At 43.4% G+C, this 17,666-nt stretch overlaps 1 protein-coding gene across 2 annotated transcripts in view; it reads left to right on the forward strand.

Annotated features, from left to right (window-relative positions):
* lipt2 (lipoyl(octanoyl) transferase 2) overlaps nucleotides 1–7,947 on the forward strand; it is a 39,479-nt gene extending 31,532 nt beyond the window's left edge. The window contains exon 5 of one of the 2 annotated variants that reach the window (XM_073044402.1): nucleotides 1,066–7,947. In XM_073044402.1, coding sequence (XP_072900503.1) covers nucleotides 1,066–1,084 — 19 coding nt within the window. In that variant the 3' untranslated portion in view covers nucleotides 1,085–7,947. The remainder of the gene's footprint in view (nucleotides 1–1,065) is intronic. The other variant, XM_073044400.1, reaches the window with a different exon arrangement.
* Nucleotides 7,948–17,666: the final 9,719 nt, after the last annotated feature.

Consider the following 17,666-nt stretch of genomic DNA (forward strand, 5'->3'; position numbering starts at 1 on the left):
CTAGTTTATGCACTAGAAAACATAACTACAGATTAGAACACCTTCTGCAGAAATATAAAACTTAATACAGAGAAAATCGGAAGAAAGAGCGTAGAAGGTTGAGGGGGGATTTGATCGAGGTATTTAAAATGTTGAGAGGGATAGATAGAGTTGACGTGAATAGGCAGTTTCCATTTAGAGTAGGGGAGATTCAAACGAGAGGACATGATTTGAGAGTTAGGGGGCAAAAGTTTAAGGGAAACACGAGGGGGTATTTCTTTACTCAGAGAGTGATAGCTGTGTGGAATGAGCTTCCTGTAGAAGTAGTAGAGGCCAGTTCAGTTGTGTCATTTAAGGTAAAATTGGATAGGTATATGGACAGGAAAGGAGTGGAGGGTTATGGGCTGAGTGCAGGTAGGTGGGACTAGGTGAGATTAAGAGTTCGGCACGGACTAGGAGGGCCGGAATGGCCTGTTTCTGTGCTGTGATTGTTATATGGTTATATGTTATATGGTTAAAACCAAGACTAACCTACCCGCGAAAAATTATAGAAGAATAAAGTAAGAAAGGGAAAAAAAGGTAAAAAAAACAAAAAAAAAAGGAGAGGAAGGGGAAAATTATAAATTCAAGACGAGTATTTATCAACCATTTACAGAGAGGAGAGAAAAAAATTCAGAGATTAAAAAAAGGGGTGAAGAAAAGAAAAAAAATATTAAAAAAAGGAAAAATAAATCAGCAATTAAACTGTGAACCAACAAACAGGGAGGCCTTCACTAAAGACTTCGAACCTCCAAAACAAGTTAGAGTCAGTTGTAGAACTCTGTAGATAAAGTTATGCAAGAATAAAAATAGATTACACACACACCAAATCCCGGGAGAGATTGTCAACAGCCCTTAGAGTTTCAATGAATAATGTCTGAGTGATTCAAGTGAAGTCTGAGTCCAGAAAAAGTAATTTTACTACGAGGAGTACTTATCCACCATTTTAGGAGGTCCGATCAGATTCCGAAGATGACTGGATAGCCGGAAGACTTGCCACAAATGCTTCAGCTTCCTTCACTGATTTGAACCACTTGTATTTTCCAGTATTAAGCTTGATTCGTAGATCGGCAGGATTGCGAAGAGAGGGTTTAAAACCACGATCAAAAAGCACTTTCATTGCGCCTTTAAACTCAGCGCGCATCTTTAAGGTCTGGGGTGCAAAATCTTCCACAAAGCGAATGGTTGTATCCTGGAAAGGAAAAGAACCCCTGTGACGTGCCTCTGCAATCAGACTGTGTTTTACCTGGTATTGATGGAAGCACAAGATTACTGGTCGCGGACTGGAGCCCAGAATTCCGGGGGGAACGTAAACTCTGTGTGCCCGTTTGAGCTCGGGCGGGTTTGGAAACAAATCTTTCCCGAATATCTCACAGAGAAACTCGGCGAAAAACTTCACGGTTGGTCCATGTTCGATCGCCTCTGGCAATCCAAGAATTCTAAGATTGCAGCGTCTGCTGCGATTTTCGAGATCCACCATTTTGGAAAGGAGTTTGTTACATTTTTCCTCTAAGCTGGAACAGAGAGTCTCCAAGTATCGAACACGACTTTCTAAATCTTCAGAAGTCGAATCGATGCGAGATAAGTGTTCGGCATGTTCGTCCACTCTATCGTTGATCCGATCCAGTTTGTCTTCCAACTGTTTGAAAGCGTTTTTAAATTCCTTTAAAATTTCGTCTCGGAGCTTTCCGAGCGCAGCCAGGGTCTCGTCTGAGGGAGCCGGAGCTTCCCTTCTCCCGGATTTAGAACTCTTGCTAGACATTGTAAGTTAGATATGTTCACAGGCAAGTAAGAGATACCGAAAAAATTCCTAAGGTTTAAAAAATGGAGACATTTAGTGCAAAGATAGCGACAGTAACGGAACAAAAGTTCGGAGCAGCTAAACAATCACCATCTTACCGGAAGTCCGACCCTGGTTTCTGAGCTCCCTTCGTAGTTACTGTTGTGGTAGTTAATGGGTCACTCAGACAGCCATTGCCACATGGGAGGAGTTCACAGATTGTGCAAGGAGAGTTGAGTTAAATATCCTGCAGTCTGCACTCTCCCTCAATATCAAACACAACATGGTGTCAGAATTGAGACCCCTAACAAAAAAGAATCTACAGTAACACACACAAAATTTACAATAAGACTGTTCTTGTTTGCATATATTTATGAAAAATATGCAGAGATTGTCAACCTAAACTGCCTATGTTAGTCTGCTAACTGAGCTGAGATCTGGATAGGGTTGCTCGGCAATGCCTTTAATCTGCATCCAAAAGTGTAATATCTGTGAGCCACTAGCCTGGGAAAGTGCACAGACACAGACACAGCAGAGAAGACAGTCAAACTCTTGGAGAGAAAAGAAGGCTTTTTGTAGTCCAAGTAAATAAAATAATAAACAAACAACCAGGAAAATAAAGCAAATACTTGCAGTACCTACATCTACATTCCTAATAAAGCCCCCCAGGACATTTGATTTTTGTAAACCAGGGGACTTTGAGAAGCAGCACAGATGCTTTGAGAGATTTAGGGTGGAAGCAATCTCACTGAGGCTTTAGACGAGCATCAAGTCAGCACACTGATATACTGCAAGGGGACAAAGCTGATGACATCATGGGCGGGTTAGGACTGACTGATGCTCAGAAAAAGGAATACAAAACAGTTCAGGACAAATTGAAAGAATATTTTACAAGAAAGCAAAATGTGATATATGAGAGTGTTATATACCCTAGGGTTATTTTTTTCTGTGGACTGTCACTTTGAAACGCCGAGAGAATGAGACTGACTTCTGGACACTGTTTGAGCTGCTCCAGACAGAGAGAGAGAGAGAGAGAAAGGTGGAGTTATTTGATGGACAATGAATGCTATGGTTTCTCTGCAGCTTGTTTACTTTTTACAAGGACACAGAGAAACACACAGCCACACACATGCTCAGAGTCAAAATGGATTCGGTCAATGGAAGACACCAGTGAGTCGGTCGCTGGTTTAAACTTTCAGTAGCCCAAAAAGGGTGAGTTGAGATCAATCCAGAGTATTGATAAATGACTTTCACAAGTTTGCTGCAACTAGAAGAAGTTTGCAGAGAGAGAGAGAAGAGAGGAAAGGAAGGTTTGAAACAGAAGAAACCTAGTGACAAAGAGATCACTGTTTGGACTCTCTCCCTAAGTAGCCCGTGAGGGTGAGTTTGTTGCCATTCGAATACAAAAGTGTAATTGTCACTTAGTTAATCTGCAGGAGTGGGTTCTCTGGTGAGGGGAAAACCCTTAAGAATACCACGTGTGTGTTAACCCTTTGGGTGTGGTAGTTCACTGAAGAAAGGCACCCCTGTGGCAAATCACTGTTGGAGTTATTTCATATGTCATGGAGCTGAATAAGTGGCTATCACGTTGTGTGTGATTGGGGTAACCTTGTGGAATCTACCGGTGTGTCGACCCTTGCCTGGGTGGTGGTTCCCTTGACGATGGTCCTCTTCGTGATAAGCTACTGTTGGTGATAATCCATACGTGGATTCTGTTTGAGTATCCTGTGGCCACCACTTTGAGATGTCCCGTAGCTGAATTTGAATGTGGTACCACTTGTGTTGAAAGGATATTCGTTGAAGATCACTGTCGGTGATACTTCATGTGTGGAGTGGAACAACTTCGGAGATAAAACCTACTGCTGTTTTTATTTTGTATTGCTATCGTGGAATCTGTGGAATATTGGCGTAATATGCCTTCTCATGACATTTGCCTTTGGATTACAAACATCTTGCATTAATTAACCTGTACATTTGAATTGAACTGAACTTTCTTACATACCATTGTAAGACTGTATCACTTACCACCTGAGCTTGAAGAAGTTTTGGGGATTTATATATTTACACCTATATATGCATAACACATATGATTTAGCTGGTTTAAGTTACTATCTGACATAGTTACTAATAAAACAGTGTTTTGTTAACAGCAAAACCAGACTCCCGGTGTGTTCTATTGCTGCTAATACTTTTACAGGTTTGCATGTACGTGACAAGAGGCAAAGTTCAACTCCAGAAAACAAGCTAGGTGAGAGTGTAAATGACTTCATCACAGCATTGTATACCCTCTCAGATAACTGTGCATGTGGAAATCTGAGAGATGAGCTCATTTGTGCTAGGATTGTTGTTGAGCTACCAGAAACTAAAGTGTCAGAGAGACTTCAGTTGCAGGCAAATCTCACCCTAGAGAAAGCTATTACTATGGTCAGACAGAGTGAGAACGTTCATCAGCAAAAGACAGAACTCATACACAAAAACGATGCTGAAGCAAAGCTAAAAGCTGTACAAAAAGAAGGGTATCAACAATGTGCGGTCAGAAAAACGATAGAAAGAGGTGACCATAGAGCTCAGCTCAAACAAAACAGACAAGTGAAACAAAGTGCAGCTAAAATGTCCAACTGCAGGAAATGCAGCAGTCTCCATTCCACGTCTAAGAACTCCTTCTAGCAGAAGAAGTGAAATGTCACCAATGTAATAGAAGTGGCCATTATAAAAGCTAATGTCACTCAAAAACAGTTTTCCAGGAGGTTAAATTAGACCATGATTCAGACAAAGGGAGAGCTGTCCTTGGATCTCTAGGTTCAAATAGACAAGGCTGGTGCACTACGGTTCAGTAGCAAACTGTGGCAGTGACGTTCAAAATGGGCACTGGGGCAGATGTCACAGCCTTCCTCGAATGTCTGTTCACAAAACTGGTGAAGAAAGCAGGCATTACACTAAACAGAGAAAGTAACACTGAGTGTGAAAGGAATATTTACTACTTCCACCTGCAAAAATGAAAAAGAGTTCAAGGAGGATGTCTGTTGTTCAGAATCTCTTCTCACTACTACTGGGACAACATGCCATTGAGAATCTGAACCTCATTCCAAGGTTGGACTCACTAAACAATGTTCAGTGGCATCAGAAGTACCCGGAGTTCACAGGCCTGTGGGGACTGAAAGTAGAGTATCTTATCCAGCTGAGGCCAGGAGTGATGCCCTACTCTCTGACCATAGCGAGGTTTATACCAGTCCCTTTGATGAACAAAGTCAAAGCTGAACTTGAGAGAATGGAGACAGTTGATAGTGAATGGACCTACTGACTTTGTACTTCCGGTTTAACATGGCACTACCAAATGCATGTGACAGCTCACTAGCAGTTCAAAAGGTGAGAAATTCAACTAAAAATGTTACTATTAATACCTCTTCTGAAGTAAATTGTGGTAAACTATCAGCGCAAACAATAATGAAGCAAGCGGAGACAAAACTGATTCAAAGGATGGACCGTGCGGGTGCATCGCAAAGCGGAAGCGCAACGGAATTGGTGTCGCTGTTGGAGTTGGAGTGAGCGATTTGGAGAGGGGTCAGTGTGGAAGAGTTCTGATGCCCTTCCATCAAGCCCGGGTGTGACATTGGATCACTCCAAATGTTGAGCCAATTTGGTGAGATAGACAACAGCTTCAGGCTGGGCGGCCCAAGCATATCACTATGCCATTGTCTGGGTCCTAGAGCGAGACACCACTTGGTGCTTGGACAATTTAAATGCCGGTCCAAATAGACTGGACAGCCCGAGTGTCGGGACCATAGGCAAGGGTGGGGCTAATTTTACTTGCTCTCCATGATGTTCATTCATCTCTTCGCAGTGAACTGCTCCGGCTGCTGTGTGAATGAGACCGAGGCTTGGGCCTACTCCAGCTGCTCCAGGGAGGGGATCTGGGGACTCGGTCTGCTTTGGAACGCTGTCGCTTCCTTCTATTGGTGCATTATTGCGTTTATTTTCTTACTCTTTCTCTGTGCAGTTGTTTTTGTCTTTTTTAAAATTGGGTTCTTTGGCTTTCTTGCTTTGTTGCTGCCCGTAAGCAAACACATCTCAAGGTATATAATTTATACATTCTTTGATAATAAATTGTACTTTGACTTTGGTGAGTAGGCATTGTTCCTGTTCCCAAGCCGGATGGCACAGTGAGGATCTGTGATGATGCAGTCAGGTGGATGAAGTTTGAGCACACATTGGGTCTGTTGGGTGGAGCAAAATTCTTCACTAAACAAGATGCAAACTCAGGGTTCTGGGAGATCTGTTTCAGCCCTGAGTCATAGAAGCTCACAATCTTTATCATACCGTATGGATGCTCTGCCTTCAAGACTCCCTTGAGGTATCTCATCAGACCCTGAACTCTTTCAGATGAGGATGAAGCAGATTTTGGAGGGACTGAAGGAGGAGTCTGTTACATGGACAATATATTCATCTTCAGAGGCTTAAGTGAGGAACATGACAAAAGGAAGTTGCCTTGGAGAATCTGAAACAGGATTGAATCACCCTGAACAAATAGAAATGTTAATTTGTAAAGTTGGAGGGGAAGTTCTTAGGCCACCAGATTCAGTCAAACTGGCAGGAGATCTGAACATGGAACAACCTACGAGTGTATCAGAGATCTGCAGTTTCCTTGACATGATAAACCATCTGGGAAAGTTCCTTGCAGCTTTGGCTAAGAAAACAAAGCTACTACGAGACCTCCTCTCTCAGAGAAACATTTGGACCTGGGACACACCACAGAAGTCATTCCCATCACTTAAAGCAGAGCTTATCTCTCCACCAGTAATGGCATTCTTTGATCTAAACCGAGGTCTCAGCAGCTGCCTCTTCCTTTGGCCTAGGGGGAGTGCTCATGCAATACTGCAGTGGGGTATTGAAACCATCAGCATATGCATTAAGAGCACTGACTCCTACTGAAAAGCATTATGCCCAAATTGAAAAGGAGACGCTGGCTCTCATGATGGCTTGTGAACACCTCAGGTGCAACTCGATAGGCACTAAGTACCTACTTGGAAACAGGCCACATGGCACTTGTCAGCCTCCTCTGCTTGAAAAACTTGGATGATTCTGTGTTTGCAAAGATTCACAATAAGGCTTATACAATGCTTTTTTGAGATTGAACCTGTCCTCGGCAAATCTTTCAGAGCACTGGACACCCTGTCAAAGATGCTATGCAAAAGTGAGTGGAAGGAAGCTGATTCTGCCCTCATGGGAGTGTCTTCCTATCTGGTCGTTGATGGGATTGAGGTAAGTGAAATTATCTACACTGGTTCAGGAACCTGATTGTTGAAGGGTTATATCTGTTGCCGAACCTGGCGGTGTGGGACCTACCAACCCTTTATGGCTGTAGTGAGAAGAGAGCATGGCCTGGATGGTGGGGATTCTTGATGATTGATGCTGCTTTCTTTCTGGCAGCGCTCCTTGGAAATATGTTCAATGGACAAAGTATGCTGCCAACATCATGAATACCAGATGAGCTCAAAGCCTTTTATGCCCACTTGAAAGGGAGAATATAACTACAACTGTGAGGATCCCTTCTGCACCTGGTGACCCTGTGACCTCTGTCTCAGAGGCCGACATTACGGTGTCTTTCAGGAGGGTGAATCCTCACAAGGCGGCAGGTCCCAATGGAGAACCTCGTAAGGCTCTGAAAACCTGTGCCAACCTGGCGGATGCATTCAAAGACATTTTCTATCTCTCGCTGCTATAGTCGGAAGATCCAATCTGCTTCAAAAGGGCAACAATTAAACCAGTGCCCATTCAATGTTGTCAAAATGTATGTTCTCCCCAAATTCTTATACTTATTTCAATCTATCCCAATTTTTATTCCTAAATCTTTTTTTGATTCCTTAGACTCTATTATTTTGTCATATCTGTGGCAGAATAAGCGCTCTAGAATTAATAAAATCCACCTCCAAAAATCTAAAAAAGAGGGTGGCATGGCTTTACCTAACTTTCACTTATATTACTGGGCAGCTAATATACGTTGTGCTGCCTTCTGGTCTTTCTTCCACGGTCAACCTGAGTGCCCTAACTGGGTGGCAATGGAGTTGAGCTCCACTAAAGAATTATCTATATCTGCACTTCTTGGCTCTGCACTCCCTAGCAGTCTGCCCAGATCAATAGCTAATCCTCTGGTTAGACACACTTTGCGTATATGGGCTCAGTTCAGGAAATGCTATGGTTTCCAGGGGTTTTCCATTTCTAGCCCTGTCGCACATAATCACCTTTTTTTACCTACCACGTTCGATTCAGCATTCCATGTTTGGTACAGGAAGGGCATTAGACATTTTGAAGATCTCTTCATTGATAACCGCTTCGCTTCTTTTCAGCAGCTCTCTGTTAAGTTCAACCTGCCTAACGCTCACTTTTTCAGATATCTCCAAATCCGACACTTTACTGCTCCTTTAATTCCTAACTTTCCTGAAATGCCTGCGAAAAATGCTATGGACCTATTTCTCTCCATTAATCCACTAGGTAAAGGTTTAATTTCAATTATCCAAGATAATCTAGCAGCCTTACGACGGGCCCCTGTGGATAAAATTAAAATGGCCTGGGAGAAGGATTTAAATATCTCCTTATCCGAGGAGAGCTGGGACTCAGTTCTCAAATCGGTTAACTCAACCTCTCTTTGTGCTCGCCATTGTCTCTTACAGTTTAAGATTGTTCATAGAGCCCATATGTCTAAATCTAAACTATCTCAACTCTACCCTGGCATTAGTCCGCTCTGTGATAAATGCAAGAGGGGCGTGGCCTCTCTCATCCATATGTACTGGCTCTGTCCTAGCTTGGAGAAATTCTGGAAAGATGTCTTCACTACACTATCGGGTATTCTGAATCAGCACCTAGAACCTAACCCCTTAATTGCTCTGTTCGGTTTTTGGGGCAAGACAGATTTATGTCTGGGTCCGACCAAATGCCGAATACTATCCTTTGCCTCTCTCCTGGCGAGACACTTGATAGATAGATAGATAGATAGATAGATACTTTATTCATCCCCATGGGGAAATTCAACATTTTTTTTCCAATGTCCCATACACTTGTTGTAGCAAGACTAATTACATACAATACTTAACTCAGTAAAAATATGATATGCATCTAAATCACTCTCTCAAAAAGCATTAATAATAGCTTTTAAAAAGTTCTTAAGTAGTTTACTTAAATACATTAAATACAATCAACCCCGGCACTTTAACATATCTTACTCCTGGCGGTTGAATTGTAAAGCCGAATGGCATTGGGGAGTATTGATCTCTTCATCCTGTCTGAGGAGCATTGCATCGATAGCAACCTGTCGCTGAAACTGCTTCTCTGTCTCTGGATGGTGCTATGTAGAGGATGTTCAGGGTTTTCCATAATTGACTGTAGCCTACTCAGCGCCCTTCGCTCAGCTACCGATGTTATACTCTCCAGTACTTTGCCCACGACAGAGCCCGCCTTCCTTACCAGCTTGTTAAGACGTGAGGCGTCCCTCTTCTTAATGCTGCCTCCCCAACACACCACCACAAAGAAGAGGGCGCTCTCCACAACTGACCTATAGAACATCTTCAGCATCTCACTACAGACATTGAATGATGCCAACCTTCTAAGGAAGTACAGTCGACTCTGTGCCTTCCTGCACAAGGCATCTGTGTTGGCAGTCCAGTCCAGCTTCTCGTCTAACTGTACTCCCAGATACTTGTAGGTCTTAACCTGCTCCACACATTCTCCATTAATGATCACTGGCTCCATATGAGGCCTAGATCTCCTAAAGTCCACCACCATCTCCTTGGTCTTGGTGATATTGAGACGCAGGTAGTTTGAGTTGCACCATATCACAAAGTCCTGTATCAGTTTCCTATACTCCTCCTCCTGTCCATTCCTGACACACCCCACTATGGCCGTGTCATCAGCGAACTTCTGCACATGGCAGGACTCCGAGTTATATTGGAAGTCTGATGTGTACAGGGTGAACAGGACCGGAGAGAGCACGGTCCCCTGCGGCGCTCCTGTGCTGCTGACCACCGTGTCAGACCTACAGTCCCCCAACCGCACATACTGAGGTCTATCTGTCAAGTAGTCCACTATCCAATCCACCATGTGAGAGTCTACTCCCATCTCCGTTAGTTTGTGCCTTAAGATCTTGGGCTGGATGGTGTTAAAGGCACTAGAGAAGTCCAGGAGTGTAATCCTCACAGCACCACTGACCCCATCTAGGTGATCCTCCTTAGATGGAGAGATGTTGCCCCGCCCACTCATGCGTAATGGCTTAACGACATTATGGCCTGCTTGGACCTCGTAAAAATTCATTATTCAGTTCTCAATTCGGATTTAAAGTTCCATAAGATCTGGGGACCTTTTATCGAGTACTTTCATAACCTTCCTCTTGACTAGGGTTTTTTTTCCTTTTCGGTCCCTTGCTTTCAGCTCCCTTTTTTTTCTGGTAGTAGGCATTATTATCCTCTGTTGCTAAGTGTATTCACAGTCTGGGAGTTTGACTGTCTGGACTTATACTCTCTATATTGTGTGGTGGTTGGTCTGGAATTGTTTTTTTTTCTTGTGTTGTGGGGTTTGGGGAGGACACTAAGCTCACTTGTCTTTAATTTAGGTGCTTTTTTGTTAAATTCTCTTCCTCTGTAGCATATTGTTATTGTATGCTTAACCTTGCTCTGTATTAATGCTCCTCATTGGGATTTGGGGTTTTCAATTTTGTAAAATGTTCTGAAAAACTAATAAAAAAATTTAAAAAAAAAACAAAAAAAAACACCAGTGCCCAAGAAGAGTGGTGTGTATAGGGACTGGACATCCATAGTGAAAATTAGATGATCAGGGCCAGGGAACTTAAAATCATTGAAATATTCAAGAGCGTGTGGTGTCACGGATGTAGGTTGGAAGGGACAGAATCAGAGGGGATAAAGCAGAGTGGTGGTATGCAGACACAAATTCACTAGGGTGGGACAGGTAAATGTATGGATCTTGGGTAGGAGGTGGAAATGGGAGGTGCGAGGTGAGGGAACTATGAGGTTGATGGCAAAGGATGGGAGATTCCCATAGTTGATCAGGTCAGTGATGTTGCCTGATGCTCCTTAGTGGGCTCCAGTTCAAGGGGTAAGTAAGAGGAGGTGTCTGAGGTTGTCGTGTGGCCTCAGCAAGGTAGAGATCAGTCCACAAAAACTGCTACGGCACCACACCTTATCTGTGGGTTTGGTGCTGAGGTTGGGATTAGTGCAGACAGAGTGAAGAGCAGAGCGTTCAGAGGGGATGAGGTTAGAGTTAGGGAGGAGTGTTAGAATTTGGCTGTTGCCTCGTCAGCAGTTAGGGACTCCGAGACACTAAAGGACTCCTTATCTTGTTATCTCATATTCTTGTTATTTATTGCTATTTATTTACCTTTGCATTTGCACAGTTTGTCTTTTGCACTCTGGTTAATCTTTCGTTGATTCTGATATAGTTACTATTCTATAGATTTGCAAAGTATGCCCATAGGAAAATGAATCTCAGGGTTGTATGTGGTTATGTTTATGTACTTTGATAATAAAATTTACTTTGAATTTTGAACTTCGATCATACAAACTTCTACAAGGTCTCCGCTCAGCCTTCAGATGGAGGAGAGGGGGAGGGAGTCAGCCCCGGTTTGGATATGACCCAAGTACAGAGTGAGAGACATTGAAGTGGATGATAGTTCACAAACTTTAATGCGAACAGTGTTAAAGGGAAAATAAAACAATAAACGCTAGGCCAAACAGGGCCGTTAACTAAAACGCTCAAATGGAAAACAAAGCCGACACTGTGGCTGAAAAGAACATCTAAATATTAAACGAATACCATTAGTCTTCAGAGTCAGTTGACTCGACAGTCCAATTTCTCAGGCAAGGCCGAATGCAAACAGGCAGCGAAGCGTTGCTGTGCTCTGTCCAAGTCTCGACAAATACGACGACGGAATGAATGGAGTTGAATACTATCAGAATGAAATAATAATCAGCTGACACATGCATATTCACGAGCACAATTGCTACGCTGCCGAATCCGTGGTTGTGACAGAGAGGGTGAGAGAGCGGGAGAGAGGGGAGGAGGGAGGGAGAGAGGGTGGGAGAGAGGGTGAGAGGACGGGAGGGAGGGAGAGAGAGTGGGTGGGAGGGAGGGCAGAGGGAGAGAAATTAACTTTTTATTGTCAAACACAAGTATGTGTGTGCCCAAGTCTAATGAAACACTTGCAGCAGCATCGCAGGCGCAGAGCATCAGAGAAACAGCATTCACAATCAAAACATAAACATAAATTGTACACAAATTTCACATGTAAACCATTCAAACATTAGCATGAGAGATTAAGCAGATGCTCGAATTGATGAGCAACACACAAAACACGGGAAGAACTCAGCAGGTCAGGCAGCATCTATACAAGGAAATAAACAGTTGATGTTTCAGGCTGTGACCCTTCATTGGGACTGAAAAGGAAGGGGACAGAAGCCAAAATAAGGTGAGAGGGGAGGGGGACGAGTACGAGCTGCCCAGTAATAGGTGAGACCAGGTGAGGGGCAAGGTGGGTGGGTTGAGTGGGGGCAGCTGTGGTGTAAGAGGCTAGGAAGGGATAAGTGGAAGTATGAAAATACTGAGATGCAAAAGGACTTGGGATTACAAGAGGACTAGAGCATAAAGGTAAGGGTGTAATATTAAGACTTTATGAAGCACTAGTGAGGCCTCACTTGCCAGGATTGTGAGAAAATATGGGCCCATTAGAAAGTATGTGCTGAAACTGGAGAGGGTTTAAAGGAGGTTTGCAAAAATGATTCCAGGATTGAATGGCTTGTCATATGAAGAGCATTTGATGGCTCTGGTCTTGTATTCACTGAAATTTAGAAGAGTGAGGGGTGATCTCATTGAAACCTATTGAATGATGAAATACCTTGTTAACTGGATGTGGAGAGGATGTTTCCTATAGTGGGAGAGTCTAAGACCAGAGGACACAGTCTCAGAATAGAAGGGTGTCCTTTTCAAACAGAAATGAGGAGGAATTTCTTGAGCTAGAGAGTGGAGAATCTGTGTAATTCTTTGCCACAGACAGCTGTGGAAGCCATGTTTATGTATACTTTAGGCAGAGGTTGATAGATTATTGATTCTTCAGGACTTGAAGGAATACGGAGAGAAGGCAGGAGATTGGGGCTGAGAGGAAAATTGGATCCACCATGATGAAATGGCAGAACAGACATGACGGGCCAAATGGCTTAATTCTGCTCCTAAATCTTATGGTTTTATATAAAACACAAAACTGAAAGAGTCCAAGCATATTCAGTTCAGTTCAATCTGGCACTCTGTCGCTCATTACCTGGTCAAAAACGCCCAAAAGAGCAACAAAAAAAAAGAGCAAGCAGAAACCAGAAATTTTCAAACTTGCTGTGATTTCAGTGAGTGAGATATTTTTAACAAAACAATGTCTGTCAGATTTACATGGTTTACCATGCAGTATAACAATGTAATTTCATCAGAAGAATGGTCCCATGGTTAGTTACAGAACATGACAGAATGGATAACATTTATTTCAGGTGATGTAGACAAACTCTGCCTTTCTCCGTTCCAATCGACAGGAGCTGCAGGCCAGGCCGGTGCCACAACAGTGCAGTGAGGGGTGGTGAGGTTGCCTCGCTCCTATCACGGGCTTGGATACAGACCTTTGCCTCCATTCCAGATGACCGATGGTCAGGATGTGCATCGGCCTGTATCTCATCTATTGTTTTATTCCCATCCACCCAAAGTAGAATGAGGCTTCACAGAGGGAATAAGCATGGAATTGGAGGCCCACTACTGGGTCAAATAAAATACAGAGATTGAGAATGTATCCCGGGAGTGTCAGAATGTAGGGGAGGCCATTCAGTCCATCGAGTCTGTACAAGATCAACACAACTGATCCCATAATTTCCTGTTTCATTTTTCATAATTTCCCAGTTCCCTTGTAAACATCCCAGTGCAATCAGCTAAAAGTTGAATCTCATGCCAATGACTGAAATACTGAACACTTGCCACCCAGCTGTATATTGATGTCTGGTCCCTTAAAGACTCTCTTGTGGATGCTACGGAGTGCACATGGGGACTTCTGTCTGTCCTTTCCTCTGAGGCAGAATCCCCATAGAGATTATCTCTGAGAATTATCTCAATAATCATCTGATGATAGTGCCCAGGAGTCAGAGGTGCTGTTCTGTCAGTGGTGAGAACAGGGAGTGGGTAGGAGGGAGCTGAGATCTCTTGCCCAGTTCATTTGTCCATCTCATTGTGATGGTGACCTCAAAGTGAAATGTGTCTGTGAGGTGAGGAGTTCCTCTGGGTTACCGTCACTTTTGCCACACTCACCGAGTCCTGGTGAGATTGATACATCCTCTGGAACTTGCCCTGAGGTGCTCAGTATTGCAAATGTTTCCAGTTTACCTTGTGGGACTAGCCTTCCTTCCATCTTTCCAAAGGAATGTTAGAGGAGGAAGGTAAAGCAAACCCAAGACAGAAAATAAAGAGGACATCAACATGTGGGGTTCTGCTGTGGCTGTGGAGAGGTTCAGAGGCTGAGACAGGACATTGAGCATCGAAGGGGAATGACTGAATCACTCAGATAGACTTGGAGGCACCAACGTTCTCCATTCTGAATAGAATCTCCCTGAAACAAGCTCAGAGTCCTTGGTGGTGTCTCTGAAGTCAGTAATAAATCTTGTGGGAACAGTTCCTTCCTTCAAGCACAGGTTGTCAAGGCCACAGCTGGGATCAAGAGATAGATGGGACTGAATGGAGATGTTCTGTCCAGTCGATGGTTTCAGATGTAAACCCACCATTCCCAGGAATTTCCCACATTTATTAATATTCATAGCTTTCCTGAGCACAAAGGCTGTTGGTCAAAGTCCAGTTACCCTGTTGGGTTAGTGGGAGCTGCAGGAACAGAGCTTTCCTTGGAGTGCATCTCTGAGTACTGCTCTCCTCACTGCTCATCAGCATCTCCTGTGGCTGATTTCAAGGTATCGTCTTTCTGGTGTGAATTGTTTCAATGTCTTTGTTTCAGATTCTCAGCATCTGCAGGTTTTTGTGACAAGGTTTATTCTGAGCCTTCAGTAAAACTGGATCTACCAGTTCCAATTCCTGAAGCATCTATACCCAAATGCTTGTGCTCCTGAACCTCTTTTAGATTCATGACCTTTAGTCTATATTGCAGGGTAATTGGTTACTGTCAATTTTCCATTCCCCACCCAGTACAAGTATTTGAAAGGAGAATTCATGTAAATACAGGAAGTGCTGGAAGAACTCAGCTGATCAGGCAGCATCTGTGAAGGAACCATCTGTGTTTCATTTGCTCTAATGTTGAGATATTCCAAGCAAATGCTCTGAAGTTTCTGACAAAGGTCACGGATCTGAAACATTAACTGTTTTGCTCTCCCCAGATGTCACCTGACCCACCGAGTGGTTCCAACATTTTCTGTTTTAATTTTATATTTCAATGTCTGCAATTTTACCCACTTTCCTTTACAGGAGACTGAGTGGGTGGGTTGGCATTTGACTGGGAGTAGATGTCAGGGAATATCAAGGAAATGGGTTGATTTGAAAGCCAGCATTGTGTCAGTCAGATAAACTTTAACATTTTTAATAGTAGATGGAAAATATTGCCCTTTCTTTCCCGCTTTCACTTTTTTTTGCTTTAAATTTCATGGAACTCATCCAGCCCTCCCACCATCCTGTGGGCTGGATTCTGACAGGGGCCGTGACAAAACCATGAGCTGGGAGGAGGTTTCACTTCATCCAGCATGGTGGAGTAATATGTCATCCAACAGGACAGAGAGAGTGGGGACTGAGGGATGAGGTGGGGACAGTCTGAGACAAAGGAAATGACCTCTGTGTTTCCGACTGGTTTCTAAGGGAAGGGACACAGATGGAAAAAAGGTTGTGATGGCGATAGGTTCTCTGGGCTAGGATTGGGGTGAGGTGATGACTGAATGTGAGTGCCCCACCCATCTGTTAAAGGAGGTCAGCATGAGGATTGAAGATGTACTGTCAAACTCTGAGGGCAGATGGGAGAGGAGAATGGAGGTGAATTAGAATCAGCAGATGGTTCATCGGCTGGGTGAAACTTTGGCTCCCCAAATTGGGAAAAGCTGAACTGATTGCCACTTATTTATCGCTAACCACCCAGTCAGAATATATAGAAAAATGTTTTTTGAACAATGGTTGAACACCTTTTTTTACTATCACTGGATTTTGCTTCTTATCCCCTGATAACTGTTTCCTGTTGATGAACTCTCCAATAGCTCGGCCTGTTCGTTGACCATCATCAAAGACTGAATTCGGTCCAGGTACCCTGGTTTTCCTTTGTCTTTCTCAGACTGAATCAGGAGGTCAATGTAAGCTGGCGTGGATAACGGGTTTGATCTCAGAGCTATTTCTTCAAGTCTTCTATTGCTCTCAGATAATTGGATAATCAACTCCAGCACTGAATTCTGAACCCCCTCAAACTCCTGCTGAAGCTTCTCCATGATCTTCTCCTGTGACATCTGCTCACCATAGGCTTTCTCATACTTTTCTTTTAAATCACCCAGTGTCCTCTTCTCCTTTCTTGTCACAGGGACATACTTGTACTTTTCCCTTGAGTGACTAAGCACGCCACATTTACCAGGACAGACTTTGCAATTTCCCCAGAAATCCATTGCTACACACCAATATTTAAAAATATACACAGCGTAAGTACAAGGATCATGGCAAGTAAATTCACATTTCTTACAGACGTTTACTCTCGAAGCATTCGATCCAAGATCCTTCTTTTCTGTATGTGTGACCTCAACTTCAAACTCAAAGCCTTTATTTTCATCCAGCTTGTTCTGATGCTGCTCCAGGACCTGTTTGGTTTTCTTTAGTTCCTCCAGTTGGGTCAGCCCGACTTGGATCTGATCCTGCAATCCCTTCACTGCAGCTTCCAGCTGCTTATGTTCCCTCAAAACCTCTTTGGTGAAAACTAAACTTCTTGTTTCCATTGTGTTGAGAGCTCTAAAGAATTTCTTCATACTGTTAATTCCCATCTTCCAGAACATTGCATCAAAGTTATCATCGTCTTCCTCTTCACTGCTGTCATCCGATCCCTTGTTGGTAGCGTTTCCAGAGGCTGAATGCTGGGCAAATACAACGGAATTGTTAAACGTGAAGTGAACTGGCATCCCACTTTTATCTTTGGGACATTGTACCTCAGCTACCTTCAAAGCCTCCAGAACAGTGGGGTGCTTTCCATCTGCAAAAGTCACCAGAATCTGAATGTTCTCTGCAATATCTTTGCCAAAAATAGAAATAATTGAATCAATGACATATTTCTGTGTCGGAGTCAGGCGAGCCAAAGGTGCTTGAGTAACAAAACACACAGCATCAATCTGATCAACCCCCTGTGGGGAAGTGAAAAACTCTCGAATGTTGTCAGTAATCTCTTTATCTCGGCTTATTCCCCTGGTATCTCCGAATCCTGGTGTATCAATGATAGTCAGTGAGTAATCGATGTTAAATCCCACCTGATGGTGTAGTTTGTAGGCAGTGATGGTGGATGTCTGATTTTCAGCCTGCGACCTTCCTGTCTCTTCCTGTATTAACATGTATCTGAAGTTGTCACCCCATTCCACACCCAATATGTAATTGATCATCCCATTGATAAGGGTCGTCTTTCCTGACCCTGTTGCTCCCAAAACCATAATTGTCTTCATGGCGTGGTTTATGCTGGGATTTCCAAAGGAGCAATTCACAAGATGTTTGGACTTACCAAATACCTCCTTCTGCAGGTTCAGCATGTAAATGGAAGGGTTTCCTGGAGATATTAATCGTCCTTCTGTGGGATGTTTCTGGTGTATTCCCTTCGTTACTTCTCCGATTTTTATTA

Source organism: Hemitrygon akajei, chromosome 4, assembly GCF_048418815.1.
Source record: "Hemitrygon akajei chromosome 4, sHemAka1.3, whole genome shotgun sequence".
NCBI classification, from domain to species: Eukaryota; Metazoa; Chordata; class Chondrichthyes; order Myliobatiformes; family Dasyatidae; genus Hemitrygon; species Hemitrygon akajei.